The 23,270-nt window shown below is 38.0% G+C and overlaps 1 protein-coding gene across 8 annotated transcripts in view; it reads left to right on the top strand.

Annotated features, from left to right (window-relative positions):
- The window catches only part of LTBP1 (latent transforming growth factor beta binding protein 1), a 375,947-nt gene that overhangs the window by 277,168 nt on the left and 75,509 nt on the right, over positions 1-23,270 (top strand). For all 8 annotated transcript variants that reach the window (XM_073214445.1, XM_073214444.1, XM_073214443.1 and 5 more), the window contains 4 exons: positions 7,281-7,403; positions 13,285-13,407; positions 15,595-15,717; positions 21,543-21,665. In XM_073214445.1, the coding sequence (XP_073070546.1) occupies positions 7,281-7,403; positions 13,285-13,407; positions 15,595-15,717; positions 21,543-21,665 (492 nt within the window). The remainder of the gene's footprint in view (positions 1-7,280; positions 7,404-13,284; positions 13,408-15,594; positions 15,718-21,542; positions 21,666-23,270) is intronic.

Below are 23,270 nucleotides of genomic sequence, written 5' to 3'. Positions count from 1 at the left end.
TGGAATTGTTGCCCACTTGATCCTCGCCTCTAGTGACTATTTCATCACCCTGGGTTCTGGCCAGTTCCAACTGGCTGCTTCAACCAGAACCTTTCTTGAGGGGAGCCAGCCTGTCAGGTACTCAATGTACAGGTTACTCTTGACTCATAAAGAAGTAGCCTGATTCAAACCCAACTAGAGCCATCCTCCACAGGGATTTTCTAATATTTAACCATTTAAAGGTGCATTCAGCAACTCCAATATAAAGAGCACATTTCCCTGAATTTAGACAGATTTGGGTCTATGTGATCTCTCTGAAGTTTGGTTTCAATCTCTAAAATGGGAATTGAAATAATTGCTTCATAGGCTTTATTGTCCAAATTAAAGCGCTTTGTAAGGTGTCTGACACAAGGTGGGGCCCAGTAAATATTATAACCTTTCTTCCCCCAACCCTCTTGCCCTCCCTCTTACCTCCCTTATCTTTGAAATATAAGACATGCAGTAATAACTGATAGCTGTTAAATGATATGTTGAGTGTCTGTGTGTAGCTGTCTTTGACTTTCTTTAATAAGCTTAGCTCATATAGTTCTGCACTCTCATTTCAGAGGAGCTTTCTCTTCATTTAAGTAACTTAAATCCTACATTTGCAACTTCTGAGCATTTTTGTTTAGCTGGAACATACTTCTTGAGGATCTTAATGCTTCTCTTGTAGGGTCACCGATCATGCCTAACAAATGTTTCAGCTTCTGCAATACTGCCATTTCTTTTCTTGAACTTCATTGTCTTTGCTCACCTTCATAGGACACAATGTCAGCTGGTGATGTATGGAGCTAGCCCTTTTTGGGTTTCTTGTCTTGCTTTATGGTTGAGTCTGTGACAGACCATGTGACCCAACAAGACAAATTTCTGAGATTTTTATCAGTGTAATCCTTCTTTGTCAGCCCATAAATTGGTTAATGATGACTTTGGGACTCCCCTGTAAGTTTTCTAAATGTAATAGGTCTTAAGGCATTGGAAGACCTTAGTATCACTCATCCACCTAATAAATGGTTAGCCACAGTCTTAACCAAAGCCAGGCACAGAGGGCTCTCAGGATACACATGGAAAGCTCATTTCTCTAGGAGTTCTTTTCACAGTAGGATTTGTTTTCAGATTTTAAGAATCATTATTGACCTTTATGGAATATGTGGTTATTCGTAGAGTTATCTGAAGTTGAAGAGTTTCTTCTTCCTTCTATTTATTTTATAGAAGAGGGCAATGGAGCTGATACCTTTCATGGATATTTTTAAATGTGCAAATGTGCAAACATGAGCGTTACCCCTAAATCATCATATGCTAAGGAGTCATCTTATCAGTCCATATGTTACTGAGCACCTAACTGAAAAGACAAAGTTGTAAAAAACAGCAAGCAAAACAGAAGATTGGTGCTTATCAGGGGCTGGAGGTTACGGGAACTGGGGAATGTTTAAGGCTACAGACTTGGAACTACTAGGTAATAAGTGCTGGAGATCTGCACGCACAGTGGTGATGGTCAGCAGTACTACATTACAAACTTCAAAGTTGCTAAGGGACTAGATCTTAATTGTTCTCACCGCAGAAAAGAAAGAGTTGACCCTTGAACAATATGGGCTTGGACTGTATGGGTTCACTTATTGAAGATGTTTTGCAATAAATATTTTGGAAAAATTTTTGGAGATTTGTGACAATTTGGAAAAACATTTCTCTTGCTTTTTCTTTATTGTAAATACAGTATATAATACATATACAAAATATGTCTTCATTGACTCTATATTATCTGTAAGGTTTCTCAATCAACAGCAGGCTTCCCAATCAACAGCACTAGTTAAGTTTTGGAAGAGTCAAAAGTTATATGTGGATTTTCAACTCTGTCAGGGGTTTGGCATCCCTAACCCACATGTTGTTCAAAGGTCAACTGTAACTTTGTGGCATAATAGCGGTATTAGCTAATGCTATTGTGTTGATCATTTTATAATATGTAAGCATATCAAATCATCACTTATATGTCAATTATATCACAGTAAAAAACAAAAAACTAGTTTTGAAGGCAGGAAGCATGCCTCTGTGGGAAGACTAGTTATTTTAATAACAAAAACTTCTCTTTATATACTTTATAAAGGACTTTGGCCTCATTGTTTCATTTGATCCTCATGTCAATCATCCTTATAGTACAAGTACAGAACTTGATTCCCAAATAGGTTAATGGGCTTGCACAAGGTCATAGGTATTAAATGGCTGAGTCAGAACGTGATTCCCCAGTGTTTATCTCCAAAGCTAGTGTTTTGTCTCCAAAGCTACCCAAAGATAGCTATATTATGTCATCTATTTCTCATGTACACCCAAGAAAATTAAAAAACAAAACAATATAATAAGAAAATAAGGAAAATAAAAGTTAATAGAAAGGAGAGATCCATGTGGGCTAGAATCATTCCTTCAAAGCCGCAATAATAATGGCTCAGGGGTTCTGGACTCTGAGAAGGCAGGCCTCTTACACCACCGATAGTCCCAGTTCAATTTTGCTGAAAGACAAAATGTTCTTTTGGAAAGGTGAGGTAGGAAGCCAGTGATTTGCTGGGATTCATAGATTGATTTCCTGAGCTCATCTTTGGCTCCTTATCTGGGATGTGCATAGCATTGGCTGTCTACCAACTCTGAAAAGTAGTGATGAGTCTTTGAGGAATGTGTAACATATTTTTGTAGGCAGCTCTGCTACTACATATTTTAACTTGGTCAGAGTTGATGGAGGGGGCCCGAGATCCAGAGGATTTACTATACCTCAAGTGCAGTTGAGGCTGTTTGATCACATTGGCCTGACTAGCATCTGCCTCTCATTTTGCCAGACTTGCTTTTCTGTCAAATTTGTTCTCCTGTCATCTTAAGTATGAAAGACTATGTGTGAAGAATAGTTGAGGGGTAATTGAAGTAATGGCATGTTTGTAGCAAGGAGTAATCAATCCTGTATTTTCATGTAGCTGTAGTGATAGAAGAAGATGTTTATTTCCCATATCAATTCATGCTCCCTCATTGAAATCTATATTAGTCACTAAGGGATTAAATGAAGCTGAATAGCCTCAGAAAAATCGCTGGTTCACAGTGTTGACAGATTCATCTCCTTGAAAGTGCAGGAAATAACACATGTAATCTATCACTGTGGTGCCAATTCTGACCAACCCCAAGGAGCTGATAGGCAGTGGAAGGGGCAGCACAGCCTTGGGCTGACCTGTGAAGTCAGCCACTAATATCTCTTATGAGTTAGAGCTCATGCCTACCAGGGAGGAGCTGCAGGCAGTCTGATGTGTTCCCAGAATATCGGAAAGGGAAATTTCAGAAGGCTCCGGACCCAGGGACATTCCATCCCAAGGCAGGGAGGGGATTTGTAGGTGGGATTGCTGGCCAGCTGGGAGTCATCTTTGTGAAACTGTGGAGAATGGAAAGTTGCCAGAGAGCTGGAGAGAGATTAATGTCCTGGTTTCCCCCCAAAGAGGAAAGAAGGTGGAGTTTGGGAACTAATGACCACTGGACCTCATGTTAATCTTGACAAAGAACTGTAGACTGTAGGATTCAAACGAGGAGGTGAAACATTTTTAGAAGGAAGTGATGATCACAAGAATCAGCCAGGGTTCAGTAAGGACAAGTCATGCCAGACTGTCCTAACTGCCTCTGATAAGGTTATTAGAGGAGTTGGTCAGGAAATACTTTAGGTGGGTTATATCTGAGTGTCACTAAGGCATTTGTTAGAATCTCTCAGGCTATCGTAGATGAGAAGGATCAATTTGGACTGGGGGTTAGTAAACCGACGTGAGCTATCTGCAGAGTGTGGACCCCATGACACCCTGGCAACTTCCTTACAGTAAAAGGTTTAATTAATTCACTGAATACTAAATACCAAACCATGTCCCAGAAGCTCATTGATAAATTGTGTTTTTGGAGTTTAAGAACCCATTTTTATGGACATGCTGTTTTCCATGCTAAATTTCCTTTTCAATCTTATGTATATGCATTGTAAGAATTTGGGTAATATGATTCTTCTATAAGACTGTAATCCTAGAGGAAGATGAATTTTGATCTCCAATATAGAAAACCAAAGATGTAACCATTTTCCGTGGCTGAAGTCTGATATGTTCCCAGAATATCGGAAAGGGAAACTTCAAAAAGTTCCGGACCCAGAGACATTCCATCCCAAGGCAGGGAGATGGTGGAATAAGTAGGAACCACCTGATTTCCCATGGCTTCAAATCCTACAAGGGTTAGAAGTAAGGACTGTGGGCACTAGGCCTTCTGTCAGTATTACTCAAGGCCCCCAAAATGTGTCCTTAACTAAATTGAAGAACTTGGGAAACCATTAAAGTTTTTTGACATAAAGGAACAGCTGTGTTTTGGATTTATATTTTAGAAAGATTACTGTGCAAGCTGGGTAATGGATTAGAGAGTGCAAGACGAAGTAGGAAAGCAAAATGCTCTGGCAGTAACCTTAGTAGTAGTAGAATGAAATAAAGTGGGTATATTTGAGAGATATTTGGAAGTTAAAGTTGGTATTATTTGGCAATAAATTGAATGTAGGAAAAGAGGGAGAGTAAAGAATTTAGAAGGGATGACTCCCAAGTCTCTGACTTGTGTATTTAAATGGGTAATTGTGCCATATACTGACATGGGAGGCAGCATGAAGAGAAGAAAGGGAGAAAGATTCTGGGCTGTGAATACTCAGGTATCTATGGGACATCAGTGGAGGTGTCCAGTAGACTGAGCAACTACATGCAGGATCTGCAGTGCAGGAGACAGGTCTTATATAAGACAAAGCTTATTTCATTCCCTTTATATCCACCAAATGAGGCCCCACTTTGGCCTTCCATCTATAGAGAGATCATTCTTTTTTTTTTAATGAGGTTTAATTGACATGTAACATACTTCAGGTGTACAGCATAATGATTGGATGTTTGTATACATTGCAAAATGATTGCCACAGTAACTAGTGAACATGTCACCATACATAGTCAAAAATTTTTTCTCTCTTACCAACTTATACACAATACAGTATTATTAGCTACAGTCACTATGCTGTGTAGACTGACCTTGTAGCTGGAAGTTTGTCCCCGGATAGAAATCCCATTAGTGATAATCTACTAGATAGCCATTTCCTTAAGAGCATAAGCTCTATTAATGCCATGTACCTTGTTCCATTCAAACCGTTCTATCTACATGTAAGTGATTGACTTGACAGGCATCTGGTTCCACGCAATTATGTCTGTAATAAGTAAAGAAAAGAATAAACACATCAGGCTGCCCTAGACATTTCAAGGCATTCTCCTTCATCATTAATCATGTTAATAGCCTGGCAAAATAGAAGTGTTATAATTTTCTCATGAATGGTAATCTACGATGTCTATTAATTTTCTTTAACTGGAGAAAATAGGCTCTTAGAAGTTGATTTTGCTATTATATTCCGTAGCCCTATAAATCACATTCCCTGGTGCATAAATAATTAGAGAGAGCAATCCCTGCATTTTTCAACTTAACATTTCTTAATCCAACCCAGATATTAGGTATGACACTTTCACATTGCTGTCTGGAATTTCCATGCCGAGTGTCTAGGCTCATTCTGTGACATGATTTCTTTGGCTCCGGTGTTTCGGCTTCTTTTTTCAAGTTGTTTATTTTCAGTGTTTACATAAGTGGACTCCTACAACCAAAGAAAGGATGAATAATGAGTCAGTCTAGAAGTGCTGTTTTTGTTGTCATGGAGGAGGATCAGTTCCCATAATTGGTCATTTTGTGAAAGCAAGGTGGAGCACCTAGGCAGTGCCAGTTGCCTGGCTGGCTTCAGTATGTATATGGAACTCACATGCACACATTCACAGACACCCCTTTGCCTTATTTTGGTAATACCATATTTCTAAATTCCATTGTAAGAAAGAATACAGTTTTAATGAAATGCAATGAGTGCAGTCTGGACTCTGGACTGCTGAATTAAAACTTCATGTCTTTTGTTAATGTGTTTTGTGATTCTCTGCCTGTTAATATTAAGAGGGGTGGAAAGCTTTATTACTTTTATGGTGAGCATTACAAAATTAAATGGGTACGTTCAAGAGCGATTTCCACCTTTTTGTTTGCTTTATGATTAAGATACTTTAAGTTATAGACTGCTATAAAGTTAAGCCTGAATCACGATGCTGTGTGTGTAGTTTTAGTACTTTGTGGATTAAGTTTTTCCTCTTTAAGTTTTTGGTTATTCATGCCACATTGTTTGTTTTCTCACTTCAGCATATGGTGGACTTAGCCACAGGCATTCAAGTGGGGCACAAAGCTCAAATTTTTCTTCTTGAATTAACAGTGTTCTAGAAAGAGCTTAATAAATGTTTGTTGAATAAAATCAGTGAACACCTGGATTATTATCTTTGATATGAATGTAGTGTTAGCAAATAGTAAAAGCAAACATAATTCATATATCCTCTAATTGTTTCTATCACTGGACGTAACCTTGCCTAGGACAGAAACTTACAGTCAAGTTAAAATGATGATCTTTGGAGTTAGGCTGATTGGATTCAAATCTGAGCCACGATTTTAAAACTATGCATCCTTGGGCAAGCTGTGAACTTTCCTAAGACTCAATTCCTTCCTCTCTAAAATGGTTAGCTCATATGAATTTTGTTAGGATGTAAAGCCATTAATGCCTTTACCATCTAAGGGCTTGATAAAGACTAGCTATTATTTTATCTACCTCTTCACCCTATACCCGACCTTCAAACTGCCCAATAGGCTTACATTTGTACCCTAGGTTAGTTTTTATAATTCTCACTCACTGTTATCTTACAACACTTTATCAGCATTTTTTCACCTTTCTGTTACAACTCTTCTCATGGTTTCTCTGGGTCACAAGTTGTGTCTTTTGTTTCAGCAAATCTTCACATCCTACTCAACTTGTCAGTTCCCTACCTGGTCCTCAATGCATCTTTGACTATTTGGAATATTTTATTTTGTAGGGAATGTTGCTTTAAAACTACCCTGTCTTCCTCCCCATCTCCTAAAACAAGTCTTCCAGTGAATTCATTCATAGAGCATGTTTCGTCCTTCATTGAATTATTCTGCAGAAAGTCAGTGAAGGTATAGAACTCTCCAGAGCTGCTTTTCCTCCTACGGGCTCTCAAATTAAGATAGCTTAAAGAATCTGCCCCTGTTTTGAAGACCCACTATTTCCATTTCTAACTAAATTCAACCTTATTCATGTTTTTTTTTCTTTATCTTTGTTCTCATCTTCGTCTTTGTTGAATTATGCAACATTCTTCAAGATGTGGATGAATGCCTGGAACCAAAGGTCTGCACAAATGGTACTTGCTCCAACCTTGAGGGCTCCTACATGTGTTCGTGTCACAAGGGCTACACCCCAACACCAGACCACAAGCACTGCAAAGGTAAATTCTGTGACCAAATTTCTCATTTTTACCTAAGTTGCATTTAAGAATATTTTACAGTACCGGGCTGAGGAAAGGGAACCGTGCTACCTGTCATTTACTTTGACTGAGTTACTTGAAGCTCCTTTTGGTTGGCATCCTTGAATGTGAACTGCTCGCTGTGATTCAGTACAAATCATATTTATTGACAAAGGAAAATGATATATTTTGAGAGAGCATCTATAAACCACAGATCTATTTTTTTTCTATTTATAAAAACAATGCATGACACTGTGCACATACCCAGACAATTCAATTGTACTTTAAATGAATTATATGCTGTGTGAATTATATCTCCATAAAATTTCTATTAAAAAACAGATTTTGTGGAGAAAGTCTAGCAGAAGCAGACAGGCAAATATAAAGTAACAAGCTCTCAATCTCATTTATAGACATTTATTTCTCATGGATATTTTATATTGTTAAGCAGATGTTCCATAAACAATTTTGTTTCTTTTTGTCAACTAATGGTATATGATGAGCATTTTACACATCATTAATAAATAACTCTTTTCAAACATCATTTTTAAAGGCTGTATAATATTCCAGTGTATTCCTCTATCTCCATTTTTTTGCTCTTCTCTGGTGTTGAACAATGAGTGTTTTTACTTTCTCATTTGCTATTAATGTTAAAAAGAAAAACTGACATAACCAAGAAAAATCCATAACAAGCCTCTTTTTAAAAAATAAATCTTTGTCTGAATTTTTGGATCATTTGCTTTTTTATAAAGGTAGAATGATTGGGTAAGCTATCCTTGATGTTTTTTAACTTTTTAATAGGAGAACACTAATTTCTAATTTTTAAGATGTATGCTTTTTCTAATTCTGAAAGGTTTAATATTAATTTTATATGCTTATTTTCTTTAATAATGGCCTGAGCACTTCTAATTATTCAACATTTATTTTACATGTTTGTTAAACATATTTCCTCTTTTATAAATTTATGTTAATATCTATTCCCATTTATCAGGTTTTTAAGTCAATGTAAGTGAATACTTTATATATGATGTACATATAAACCTATGTGCATGTGTATATATTACATACCTTTTTCTGGCATGTTGTGATTTGTCCAGTGTTTCCCTAATTTGTCTTTTTGTAATTCCTTTTTTTAAGAAGTTTCCGTTTTTTTCTGTGGTCACATCTATGGATTGTTTCCTTTTTGCTTTCTTCCACTGCTTTTATACCTAAAAATATGTTCTTTTGAAGGGAGGAAGAGAGGAAATAAATAGAGTTTTCTTCTTGCCTGAGTAAGCATCTCAGTGAAAGTGAGGGTTTCTAGAGTGGTAATTAATTTTTCTCTATGACAGCGAGGGAGTGAACAGTTACTATACTCTCCTGTAGGAATCAAAGCATCTCCCACTGGCAGTAGGGAATTTGCAGAGAGCTGCATTTAGTGACTTACACCCTTCATACAACAGAATACCAGCCACTCCCAAGGGAGCATGTAAAGTGGGCACATGTCCGTTTGCTCCTGGTCCTTTCCCTGTCGCTGGTCTACAGTTTTCCTACTGACTCCTTATCCAGGCATCTCCTCAGACAAAATTAAATATGAGAATCCTCTGAAAGGTATTTCTTCCCTCGTACATAGGGTTTAATAGTGGTGAAGAGCTCAGCATTAGAATTCGTGACCCATCTTTGATTGCTTTGTCTAGTTTATTGCCATATCTGTCATGTTATCTTCTTTCCTCCCCACCTGCCTGCTGCATTTCATGTGCTTATTCATGAAAACTCTTGCAATCTGTCCCACACTTCTCATTGCAGATGTACTTGTCAATACTGCTTTCTTCCACTTGCGTACTCGGACCATCCAAATTAATGTCTACAGCTGCCCTACAAATATGCTCTGCTTATTTTGACCCAAGCATTTGCTTATGATTATCCTGCCTTGCACACCCATCTTCTTTCTCACTGATTACCTGAATCGGGGCTCTTCCAGTGGACTGCTAGCCAATCTTGGATAAATATGCTCAGATGTCCAGATGGCATGTCATCTCTAAAATTTGTGCATTGGACTCTCTAGAGGGGTAGTGCTCAGAGTGAACACATGTTGAATGAATGACTCATTAGTAGCACCTTCTCACTCATGGCCATTGCCATCCCAGTTGAACCTGGTCCTCTCTGTCTCCTTGGAACCCCAGAATTCACACCATTAGTTGATGCCTCTCCTAGGAACACTTATATTTTCCAACCCGTGTGGCATTCCATGGGGCTGCTACCGGAGCTTCTCTTCACCCTTCCTTGCCCTCCTCTGGGGTGTATCAAAGAACCAAAAAGGGCCAGGCACCATTTTCGACTGCAGATGTTACTCTGAGGCTGTAAACTCTCAAGGATCTTTTATTCTTTGGAAAAGATGGAAACCTGCAACAGTTCCTATAGATAGTAAAGTCCCAAGTGATGAAGGTTAACATCATCAGTGATGTCCTGTACCCGTGACATTATGGGAGGCCTGGGCACTTCATCTCTGTGCTGTTCTTTCCAAAAACCCATACTCCCAGTGTAATGGTGAGAAAAACATCAGACAAATCCAGATTGGGGACATTCTACAGGATTTTGGCCTGTATCTTCAAGATAGTTAAGGTCTTGAAGTATGAGGAAAGACTGACTAAGGAGACAAGACACCTAAATGCAGTGTGTTTACTGGATTGGATCCTGGAAGAGAAAGAGGACATTAATGGAAAAGCTGGTGAAATCCAAAGAAAGTATAGAATTAAGAAAAAACAAGATGATATTTCAGTCCTAGCTTGGACCCTGAGCAGCTGTGTGAATTTGGACATAACATTACTTCTATAAACCTTACTTGCTTATTTGCAAAAAGGCAGCAGTAGAGTACCTACGAGGGTTGATGTGAGGGTGGCATAAGTTAACACAGAGGTGACACGTGGAGAATGCAGTAATGCAGGGGCAGACATGACATGTTGTAGCTTAAGTTATTCAGCAAAGTATAGGCATGTACAAAGTGCTGTGACTAATTCTGCTTGCATGCTTCTGGGAAGCTTCACAGAGGTGATGCCATTTGAATTTGGTCCTAAAATATTGGATACAGAGGAGAGAAAAACTCAGCAGGCAGAGGAAGCAACACATGTTAAAGCTCGGAGGTGGGAGAAGGCTGTTATCTCCACTCGCCTTTTAACCTTGGCTCTACTCTGATTCTCTCGGTGTCTTTACAGTAAGGGATCAAGCAAGGTTTCCATCTTATGCTTTAGAAACCTACCTGTGCACTAATTGTTTTCCTTTCCCCAAAGCCCTTCCTTTTTATAAGTTACCACAGTTCTTCACAGACCACATCAGCTCATAGTTCTTCCCAGATCATAAATCTGTCGCTTTTCCAATATTTTAGCAACTCTGCCAGTCTCACCTTGTCCTAAATATTGATTTTTGTCTCTACCTCACTAAATGTAGTGACATTTTTCAGGTTGTAAATATATTATCTAAAGTATTAATTTATTACTTGTATCTTTGTATCTTTTTTTATCTGTTTCTTTGTATCTCTTTTATCTATACATTTTAGCACGGTATGTCCTAAATTTATAAGTACCTAGAGATGGTCTCTATTTTAGCTCTGAGCTGGACTTGTCATAGTTACATGTGCATAAAGTCCTTTAAAGAAATACCTTTTGGAGAGAATATTTTCTCTTTATCTCTTGGCACAAAAAAGAGAAGACATTTGTCCTGAATGCCTGTTTTATTAGAAAACTTTCTTTTATGGTCAGAATTTTGTCCCTTATCAAAAAATACAATTTCTTTTTTTAACTGTAAAAGTAAGCTGCCTCTGTTCCTCTTGGTCATTTTAAAGACCCAAAGATCATCTTATTCAAGATAACTGGCTTGCCTCAAGTTATTCCAAATGTGTGTGTCATTACTTACAATGAATTACTTCTGACAGTCTTCCCAACATAAATGAGTAGCTTATGTAAGATGTCTGGCATCCCCTGACAGTACTTGGAATGGGAGGGGGGGTGGTATATTCTTGCTACAGACATCTTTGCATGGGAATGCTTAATTTGTCATCCTCTTTGAGAAAGTCGAAGAGTCCAAGGCACTAAAAATGTCAGGCATTATTTGAGATCCAACCAGCTGCATAAGCAATTGTTGGGTCTTAAGTTCTTGAAATGGTGTCTCAAGTATTTTATAGGATGTGCTGGAAGAAAACAGGGTGTAGGCTGTTCTTTGCTGTTGACCATTTCTAAAGCTGATAGAGTGTTGAAAAGGTATGAAATAATTCTTAAAATAAAATTCAGCTTGCTTATTTAATTTCTCTATTGGCAGTCAATACTTGGCAGCTAGGATTTATTTATAAATAATAGGGATCAATAATACAGTAAGACAAAAATTTCTATAAACTAATATCTATAAAAGATTAAACAAATTTGTCAACTCCAATTACATTAATAGTTCATGTGAACTTTTTCAGGAAACATGGGATACCCCGATACTTTGCTTCTATGAGGATAAAATTTTAAAGGTTAATTCCTTATTCGAGGTTAAGAAATGCAGCTTTGCTTAGGAAACTAGTATTGTCAATAATACTTCATAGGAAGTACCGTGCAGTTAGCTGAATTCTCCTGGAAAAAATAGAAGTGTTTTAAATAATGAGATGTTTTTACCAGAAAACAATAGTCAGACATTGATCTTTAGAACATGGTTTCCTTAAAACAAATTCTGCTCTTTTTAGATGAGGCTTCCTTTCTCCCTCTCTGAGTCCAGGGCTGGCATGTTTTCATCTATTCTCTCCATAATCCACATGGCAAGCCTGTGATCTAGGTGGTCAATACTACCACGTTTTAGTAATCATCATACTCTTACAAATTGATCAGCTATTAAGGAGAACATTGTGAGGCAAGGCAACATCTGCCAGACAAGGCAAGACAGAATTATCCAGTTAGACCAGACCAGCGTAATAGCCAAACAAAAACATTTGGAAAACTAAGTCTGCTTTTACCACAAGTGTTCGAGTTGACGAGGCCAGTCCTTTCTTCATTTGTGTGAATTTATATACATGACATTTCCTAGAGCACTAGTTAAATATATTTTTTCTCAGTCAATAGCTTTATGTTTAATCAAGGCATTTAAAAAGAAAAATACTCATCACGTTCTCCTTGACATTCCAACAAATTGTCATCACCGTACCATCATTTTTCTTGGCTTTCCTTGTTCCTTTGAAAATGAGTTCAGTGTGCTTTAACATACTGTTTGGCCTTACACCTTTTCAATTTCCTCTAAATAGAATAACAAATGTCTATTTCCCTCCATAGTTGCCTGTGTTAGGGTTTTTTTCCCCCAGATTCTCAGTAGAGTTTGAATTCTGCCTTCTGTCATTAATCTCTACAGGTGTGCACACTGCCTAGCAGCCTCTGTTTTGTGCTTGAGGGTCTGTCTTCTGTTCTCAACTCTAAAATATTTCATATTACATTTCTACTCTATCCAGAGTATGAGAGAAGAGAGATGGTGAAGGGCTTGATGTTGTGTTAAGAGTAGCTTTTGCTTGCTCATAAATTAATCATGTGTTTGCAATTATTTCTGTTCTACAGTTCTCAGTATACTGAGATTGATATGAGAAGCACTGGAGGGCTGATACACACTAAAAGTTATAGTGGCTTACATAGAAAGGACTATTATTTTTGTATTAGTAACCCCAGTGCTTTGCAGGGCACACTGCATTCTTGTGAGTCCCTTTTTGACTGTTCATAGAAACTTTTTTGCTCTGGATCATACCTTAAAAGATTAGACTGGAAATTGGAAGGCTTCAAGGGCAGTTGATTGGTTTATATCCCCAAAGTGTAGCAAAAGGGGTGTTCTAGAGTTAAGACCTTATTTAAAACAATTGTCATTATGTTTACAGATATTGATGAATGTCAGCAAGGGAACCTCTGCATGAATGGGCAGTGCAAAAACACCGAGGGCTCCTTCCAGTGTACCTGTGGGCAGGGGTACCAGCTGTCAGCAGCAAGAGACCAGTGTGAAGGTAGGAGTGTGGCAGCATCAACTACTGTGATCTCAGTTTAAGGCACCTGGCCTGAAAAATTGTGCACTAAGTAAAGTAAGTATATTTTTGAGAAATGACCTAGATGGTTGCTTTATAGTGCCAGAAGGCAAGGAACTTAAGCTTAAGTCAGGAAAGTCAATTAAACAGGGTAGTATAAGGTTACATTTGAAAAATGTGATATTAGTAATCAGCACTTGGGCAGTAATATTAGGAAGAAAATGATTGTTTTCTGCATAAAAATCAATTCTACTAAAGTCATTTGAAAGTTTTATACCGTAAGATTTCAGCAATCAGAAGGTCATTATATTTTTGTCTGCCTGGTATTTTACAGTGGTATATTAATGACCTTAGTGTTTGAGTGCATTTAGCTTTTAAAACTTTCTCCTTTTTTAAAAATATCAATGAAGAAGACTTTTCAGCAAGCCTGCCATAAATAGTGTCCCCTTTATACTCAAGGATAAAGTTTGTAAAATATGTCCTGTTCTTACAGGTGGTAGTAAGAATTTGGAACCCGCTAGGGTTTACCTTAGACTTAAAAATGTATGTATTTCATTGAAGTTCATATAAAATTACTTTGCTTCTCAGTAAGGATATGCTTCCTGAACTTGAAGTTATTATGGTATTGCCTGTGAGAAGCACAAGTGTCCAGAGTTCTTGGATAGAAATGTCATTTATTTAAGAACAGAATACATAGTCTACAAAATCAGTTGTTTTATTGTAAGGAAACAAATTGCATCCATGTCAATATGTAAACTTTGAATATTTAATGAGTAAAAAAGTATCCTGAGATGGTGTTATGAAAGAGGCAATGTATGATGGTATTATAAAGGGATCTACTGATATTATCATAACCTTCTCCAATCCCTTTCTAGAACATAAAAAATTATTGCAGTATCTAATCTAGTAGCAGAGAGTGATGGAACACACACAGGGCACACTCAGACACACAGATGTATTAAATAATTTCTAGATTCTACAAGTCCTTCTTCAAGTGTTTATACTTTATATGATTCTTGATCTTAGCTAATGATGAAGCAAATGCCTACAGTGTGTAGAAAACCACACATGAATGTATAATAGGAGGACCATACACAACATAATAAGGCCATAATATTCATAGTCCTTCCTTTTGAAGCATCTGTAGGCCACTACCAAAGATAAGTTAGATATATGCAGAACCGCTCACTGGATTATCAGGTGCAGGGTCCCTGTGAAAACTGATGTTGTGTTAACTCTTAGAGAATCACAATGCCATTCATGGGTAAACATACTCTAATGTTATGAACAAAGTCTGTCAACAAACAACATGAATTGAATGCCTACTAACTGTAAAATACTAGCTCATCTAAGGAGTAATAAAGGATGTGATAGACACGTCCCTGCCCTGAGGAAAATTAAAATCTAATGATGAAAGTAAAATACAGGCAATATGTTTTTGTTCCTTTTATGTATGAGTATGACGCATGAATGTGTGAGCCTGAGGTCAGGATTATGTTTACAGAACAAATAATGTCTAAGCACAGGATATGTGGGGTCAAGGAAGAGAGATTAAATGGCATTGTAGATATCAAAAGGGCTGAAAGGAGAGATGGGTCGTTAGATTTGACTAGAAAATCACTGCTACTGAGAGAGAGTGCGTGGAAGTTGCAAGGGGCTAGAGGATAAATTGGTGATAACAAGTGTGCCATGACACTTTAGATCAGGAGTCAGCAAACTTCTCCTGTAAAGGGCCAGATAGTACGTAAATATGTGGTACCATGTGCCAATAAAACTTTAATTACATTAATAGGCAGTGGGCTGTAGTTTGCTGTCCCCTGCTTTGGACTATTACAGGCTTAAGTGCTTTCAAACTCAGTGTTACAGCTGATGCTATGAAAGAAATCCAAGAAGCTTAGGTGAGGTTTACAGCTTCCAGCAAAGTATTTGCCACTCATCAGTGAAGAGTGGGATTAATATGTTTGGATTCTTAGCTCACTGGTTAAAATTTTAAGTTCATCTGGATTTTTCCCTCCTGGAGGTTAGTGACATGGTCCTAGAGGTCAGTTTAATTCACATAATGAAAAATCTAAACAGACTATAAACCAGATAGTTTATAGACCTTCTTTGCCTGAATGATTAAAAATATTTTGAAAGCACTGCTTCTCCAGTCTTTTTCTATGTTCATAGATATTGATGAATGCCAGCACCACCATCTCTGCAGTCATGGGCAGTGCAGGAACACCGAGGGCTCCTTCCGCTGTGTCTGTGACCAGGGCCACAGAGCGTCAGCCCTTGGGGACCACTGTGAAGGTAAGAATTGCTCTTAATTTCAGAATCATAAAATGCCCATATCAGAGGGAAATATGGATACTATCCCAGCATCTGTCCTCGAACCCAACCTTTCTATTTCATAGTTAAGAATTTTAGGTCCCTGCAAAAATTTTCCCCATGGTCACACACATATGCAAAGAAACGAGTAGAATCCAGGTTTCCCTTGTACTGCTTGGAGCTGTTTTTTAGAAGCGTTCTGTGTAAAAAATCAGCTCAATTTTTCTCAGCTGTCAGTGGTTTATTCTGGGTGTGTAGTTCTGATCGATAGCACTTTGTTCTGCAGAACCAGTGTCCAAGTGTTCCAAATAAGTAAACACAAGTTCTTTTCCAGATAACTGAAAATGTAATTCAGTTGGGAGATTTGTGCATAAAATGTATCTCAAAGGTATCCTAGGTACCCCGCACTGTGTAGTCTCTAACCACGTTCACTGCTGTGGCCTGGAACCCCTGTGAAATGGTCAGGGCTTCTAGACCAGCCTGTCACCAGCCTGTCGCTTGTGATTTCTGTGTGTTCAGTGTCCACCCAAGGCACAGTTTTTTCCAAACCATCTGCTGATTTGCAATGTTCAGACCTTGTCAGCTGTGAAACAAGAAATGTGAATGTGGCCAGGTAGTGCCTCATGTGGAGAGTCAGTCTCTGAGTAGAGGTCTGAATCCCACCTCCTTGATGAGTGGTTTCACGGCACATGTGTCCATGGCCCCAGATACGTTTTCCCTTGTCTGTCTCAGCTGGTTAGCAAAGATCTGTTGCATGTTATAGCGTCTTGCTTTGCTGACCAGAGCACTTGGCACAAGCAGTCACGACCCTTCTGGAGGGCAATTGGGGCAATTTCAGAGGCCTTAAACCATCTCCTAGGGTTTTTATCCTAAGGTAATAATGTTCTTCAAAAGGCTAATAACACTAGTGAAAAGTTGTAATTAACTTACCTATTGAAAAAGAGGCAAATGGTCAAATGTGAGTAAGTCAAAGTAATGCGATTTGACTGATGTGAAAAACCGTGTATGGGGAACTCTGACTTATGGTGAATGTTAATGATTCAAGCTGGTGGCATTCCAAGGTGAGAGAGGCTGTCAGGTTGCTAGGAGCTACTCATGGTGGAACCTATTCTAGAACTAAGTAGGTGCTGAGGCACGTGGTAAGTCCTGGCCACAACTGTGTTTTCTGCCCTAATTCCTGGCCCACCCAAGAGGGTAACCAGGCCATTGACTAGTCCTCATCAGAGGGCATTTTCCCCTATTGTGGTGGTTTTAATGTGTAATCGTCTCATCAGAAGTCCATGATTTTTATTCTAAAAACATCCATTGCATGAAAAGGCAAACAAAAACTTTTTAGCCAACTTGCTTGTCATTATTAATATATATCTTCCATAAGAAAGCCTCTTGTGGAGTAATCAGACCCTTTTCTTCTAAAGTAAGAGCTGATTTCCCTAGTGTTCTATTATAAATAGGACTGGAGTCTGTTCAACTAATTCAGAGCTCCCTTTGAAACCGCATTAGCACTTCAGCCTGCTAATTCCCAACTAGTACTGTTTTCCACCCTCCCAGTGGTTTTTACTGTAATCAACCAAGTCGTAGGCCTCCCACTGCTGTAAGAGCGGTGGCAAAGACCTGCAATCCTGCTGGCTTTCTCTTAGAGACAGGATCCCAAATATTGTGCTGATTTCTGATGTGTTACTTACTGCATCCGTAGCCATCTGGTCTTTGATGATGGGTGGCTTCAGTTGTCCTGGTTAGAGGTCTTGGCATCTCAGCTTCAAAGCCTCTGCCTCTGACTTGCTCCCCTTCTAGGCACAGTCTCTACTTCCATGCCTACCTTAGCACTTTCCCCAGCCCAGCCCCTTGTGTACTTGCTCTATGCTAGTCCCTTGCAAAACATGAGAAGATTTCTGATTTACTCTGTTTGCCTGCAGCCCTTCTCTCTTGGTTGTTTATTTATGTACCAAATCAAAAAAAGGTGGGAAGAAGTGCTAATATTTTTTTTACTTCTGACATTTCCTTCCAGGTCAGAATCATTCATTTATTCATGTGTGCATTCACCAACAAATATTTGAGTGCCATGTGCATGCCAGGCACTGTTCTAGGCATAGGATGTAGGGCAATAAACCAAACAAAAACTCCTGCTCTCAGAGAGATCATACGCCAGTGAGGGAGTAACAGTCAACATGAAAAAAAGGAGTAAAATACATAGTTTGCTAAATGGCAATAAACGTAATGGAGACAAATGCAGAGGGTAGTAATGTTAAAGAGGCAAGCAGAGGCTGAGATGATGACATTTGATTATTTATGGGAAGAACATTCCGTTCAAAGGAATAACAGATGCAAAGGCGCTGAAGAGCAGGCTTTTTGGTAGAGATTAGGAACTCGGCTTGGGCACTTTAAGTTTGCAGTGCTGTTATGAGTATCTAAATGGAAATATCTGACAGCATAGTTGGACCTGTGCATTTGGAACTCAGGGGTGAGTTCTGGACTGGGAGTCAGCAGTATGCAGACAGTGTCTCAAGCCATGAAACTGGAAGAAATCACCAAGGGAGTGATTATGACTAGAAGAGGTCCAAAGTTGGAGTCCTGGCCCCTCCCTTCAAAGTGAGGAGATGGGTAGGAAAAAGCAAAGGGAATTGAGAAAAAGTGGCAAGAGAGGAAGGAGGAAAACCAGAATCCAAGAGAAGAAACTATTTCAAAGGGGAAGGAGTGATGAACTGCATCAAACACTGCTGCTAGGTAAGATGAGGGCCAGACAGGGGCCATGGGATTCAGCAAGGCGAAGGTCATCGGTGACTTTGACAAATGTCGAGGGAGGGGTGACCAAGACTGACTGTTGGTTTCCTTAAAGTCTGTTGCCCAACTCCTAGAAGGAATCTGTTGTTCACACCACCTGAGGGGTGGTGTGAAACAATATCCCATGTTGAGCTCCCTTAATGTTCAACCTACTTCAAAACTCTGTTTTTTCTTATTTTGATTTTGAAAACAGTGGTCTTGCAAAAAAGTGTTTTAAATGAAACCAGATTCTTAATATGCATTGAGTTTTAAAATCTATACAACTGTTTATAAACACAATAATGCTTCTTTTTCCTCCATACACTATTTCTCTTACATTTTGGAAAATGCAGGAAAATCAAATTATTTTCAAGTAGTGTGGACAAAGCTGATGTGCTTCCGTGAGGCTGAGGCAAACATCTTGGTGATGGAGTATTTCTTGTTGCTGAAATTCATATTCTCAGGATTCTCCCTGACCTTTTTTGAATTGAGATTTTTCACATAATACTAATGAACAAATGTGCCTTTTCTTCATTATCTCAGTTTCCTACACAGCAAGGAAAGAATGGTAGAACTAAAAACCTGTCTCCTACTCAACACCCACTAGAATGGCTATGGAGCTATGAGAATAAATGTGTGACTCTCAGACCCTGCCTATAGGAATGTAACCTGGAACAGCCACTTCAGAAAACAGTTTCTTCAAAAGTTAACCTTCCTATGTGACCCTGCCATTCTACTCCTAGGAATTTATTTAAGGAAAATGAAAGCATATGTTCACACAAAGACTTACACATAAATACTTATCAAAATGTTAATAGTCAGACTATAAATAGGCCAAATACTCATCAATGAGTGAATGGGTAAACTGTGGTATTCATACAATAAATACTATTTGGCAATAAAGGGGAGTGAACTATTGACACAACTTGGGGCGATCTTGGAAACACTGTGTTAAGCAGAAGCCAAACAGCAGAGGGGCACATGGAGGTTTTTTGGGGTGATAGAATCGCCAATCCTTTTTTTTTGGTAATGGTTAGTCCAATTTTTTAATTTAGTACATGTTTTATGGCAAAGATTCATAAATGATAGACTAGAGTCTGTCCTCATTTGGCACAATCACTATTCAAAATCATGAAATTAGAAAAGAGTTGGGACCTAAGAATTAGTTTCACAAAATTGATATCTAAAAGCCTATTCTCAACTACTGTTCTACTCTTGAAATTTTTGATATAGTAAGGGTCATTTAACTGGTGAATAAAACATCTATTGGCATCTTCAGACTTGGTAGGAGACACTTATTCCTCCATGTTATTAGCTGTTGTAATCATGTATAACGGTTCCCTTTGTGTCTCTTTCATGACCATTTTTGTACCCAAGGCATTAGGTTAATGGGAATGGAGATTTTAAGGTCAGATTGGAGAGTCAAAGGAAAACTGACCAAGCTTTGTCACTACAGAATGACGTTCTTACAGATATATCAATTCCTTAAAAAATGATTGCATTTGCAATGACTTCAGAATCCAACAGTGGATCCCAGCAGATACAAGTTGATACAGAAATGCCTATACCTTGATTGTGATGGCAGTCACAACAATGTGTCTACATTTGTCAAAACTCACTAAACTGAATATGCCTTTATTGGATGTAAATCATACTTTGATGAGGTTGGCAAAAACCTCGTTGTGACAAAGTGACATCAGCTCTCTTTTAGGTTTTAGGATCAGTATTCCGAAACACTTTAAATCCAGGTGAACATCATCAGGATTTGTTTTTATTTTGATGAATGAAGTCATAAGATTTCTTATTTCTTTTTTATTTGCCCCATGAGTGGCACAGAAGCCAGTTAGTTGATTGGGTTCTATGAGGAAAATTTTATTCAGTGTGCTCATGTTTTGAACCAGACAGCAAGGAAGAGTAGAGAGACTACAGCCATGTCTATATTCGCTTCTTTGGAACTTCTCATACATTTTAGCAGCAGTCATAATTATCTGCATATTATATGCCAAATTCTCAGAAAACAAAGAAGGTTTTGTCCCTTAGCTTTCTTCAGTGCTAATAATTTAAATCTTGCACAGACAACAGAAGAAGGACTCATGGAGTCTGTTTGGAATAATGAGCTCTGACTAGGAGTAAATGTGGTGATAAACAGCCCTCACAAAGCATTCCTGCAGTGAGGGGGGTCATTAATTGTCTCACGTGCTCACAGTCAAAATTCATTATTGGTTACATAAACCATTTTTAGTTGCACATATGCTATAAATATACACATTAGAAAACTCCAAGCAACATCAAACCTGTTTGTGACAGCTGCTGCGTAAGTGACTTCCAGGTTTTTGATCTTGCTGAATTCTTTTCCTGTTAAAAAGCCTCTCTTCTTCCCCCTCCTCCACTTTCTACCCCACCCTCAAGACTGCAAGCAGATTTCTTCTGTTCCATGAAGACACCTTTGACCTTTCTGATCTCTCTTCTCTAAATAGATGTGATGCCTGAACTTGGCTTGGTTCTTTTGAATTATAATTATATTTTTTGACAATTCTTATGTTAAATTGTTTTGGATTTATAAAGCAATTTAATATTTTCTGTGTTTATTTTCACCAATATAATTTGGGTTTTTTGAGTAATCACTTCTATTTAGGGGCAGAGATTATGGCAAATACTTTTAAATTTTTCCTATAATGCGCGAGGCAGTCTCTTGTGTAAATGGATGCTCAAGATATCCTTAATGTGTATTTAAAAAATATTTTTATTATGTATCTTCACCAAGAACATAACCAAGTAAATTATTGTTTGTTACGGAATTTTGACTTTTCCTCTCCCAGTTAATTTCATTTGATTAAAAAAGTTTAGCTTTTATATTGGTCATGTCCTTTCAAAATGTTTCCTTTTTAAAAACTCTTGAACTTAAAAAGCTAGCATTCATTTAAAATCATGTGATATAAAAAATGTAAAATTGTGTTGATTAATGCTCTCGATGTGTAAAGATAAGAAAAATGTTTAGTTGTCCTACTATAGTTTATTTCATCTTTTACGTTTTTTTAATTGGCTTATAGATATCAACGAATGCTTGGAGGACAATAGTGTTTGCCAGGGAGGAGACTGCATTAATACTGAAGGGTCGTATGACTGTACTTGTCCGGATGGATTCCAGCTAAATGACAATAAAGAATGTCAAGGTACTACTCTCTGGGTTTTTTAAGTCATACTGTACATAGTTCCGCAGTTCTGTGAGGCTTCCTGATACAGTCTGGTTTTACCCCTTATTTATAAGTGAACTATGCCAATTTGTATGGCACAGTTCTTGGGTCTGCATCATGTACAGGAAGTTCTCACCTTGCACGACACCATGTTATCAGAAACTCATGTGTTAGAACTGTGTCTTAGCTTTGCATGCTTCTGTGGTAACTGAGATCCACGTGTACTTTGCTGTTCCTTCCATGGGCCGACCCTGGTCCTTGATTCTAAATTACTTGTAGCTTTTTTATGTCCTTCCTGGGCATATTTCATTTTGTCCCATAGCTGATATTTTCCTGTCCTTTTTTGATCTCAAGATTTAAATATACTACAGTGTACCTTATTTGATATTACGTTCATTATTCATCATGACACAAAAAGGTGAATTAAAATTTTTTAGTATTTCTAGTGCTGAAATTAAATGTGCTTGGATTTCATGCAGTGGAGAAGGAACATTTAAATTTTAAATTTATGTGATATTTCCACCTTGGGACTCTTACATCTTAACAAAATTAATCTTGATTTATAGAAAAATACCAAAAGATGTCCCTGTAAAACACCTGACTCCCATTTTTATTTCAGACATTGGGCCTAAAAGCAATATTTTCTAATTCCTCACTTGTCAGTTTTTTGACCAAAGGGGGGCAAAATCAAGTCTTGTGCAAATGGACTGTGGTTTCATACTGCAAATTTCACAAACTTCTAGAGGTAAATCACAAGAAAGTAACTTAATCGTCTGATTGATTAATTGCCCTGTTTTCTCTCAGTACATTAAATTTGTCTTTGTGACTTGATATCAACTAAAATATGTGACTGTTCCAAACATGATGTTTTATTGACTCTAAGTCATTATTAAATTGACTTCATTCTCTGTGACGTTTGTGATTCCTATTTTCCAGAACAGATTAACATGTCTTCTTGAAAAATTTAAATTCAAACAAATGAAAAACATTCGTGAAGCAGTTTTTCATGCCATTTAGAGAATATTATCTATGAATCTGATGGGTTACCCTCCTTCGGTTCGAGGCTGTTTATCATGGCATGTGCACTCATCTTGTTTTGAATCTCCTCTTTCTGCTGTCACTGGTTACAGCCTCTGATCTGCCTCTCTGCCTGCAGTTAATAGCCTATTTCTGTCTAATCCCATGATCACGTCAGCATTCTGGGTGTGGGCATAGATTTCAGAGTTAGTTTTAATGCTCTAAGTGGAATTGGTACAATAACCATGGGACATATTTGAATAACAGTGTGTGATAGGTATAAATTTTAAACTTTACCAAATAATCTAAGGTAGTTCCAAATGGAGTAAGGCATTTTCAACTGGATGTGTAAAGAGTTTCTTCCCCCAGCAAAATTAATGATGATATGCAGAGAGCATGGAAATTCCATGGTAATAGGCTCTTTCGGAATGTGGCAGCACACGTTTGAGATTCAGAACACACTTCAGTTTCACGTTTCGACTTACACATGCCAGATTGTGAATTTCTGTGGAGTTTTGGATCCATGAAATAAACTCAGCTTAAATATAGTCTGGCTTTCAGCTGAGT

This window comes from Manis javanica, chromosome 1 (genome assembly GCF_040802235.1).
Source record: "Manis javanica isolate MJ-LG chromosome 1, MJ_LKY, whole genome shotgun sequence".
NCBI classification, from domain to species: Eukaryota; Metazoa; Chordata; class Mammalia; order Pholidota; family Manidae; genus Manis; species Manis javanica.
This window is presented reverse-complemented; position numbering and strand designations above follow the sequence as displayed.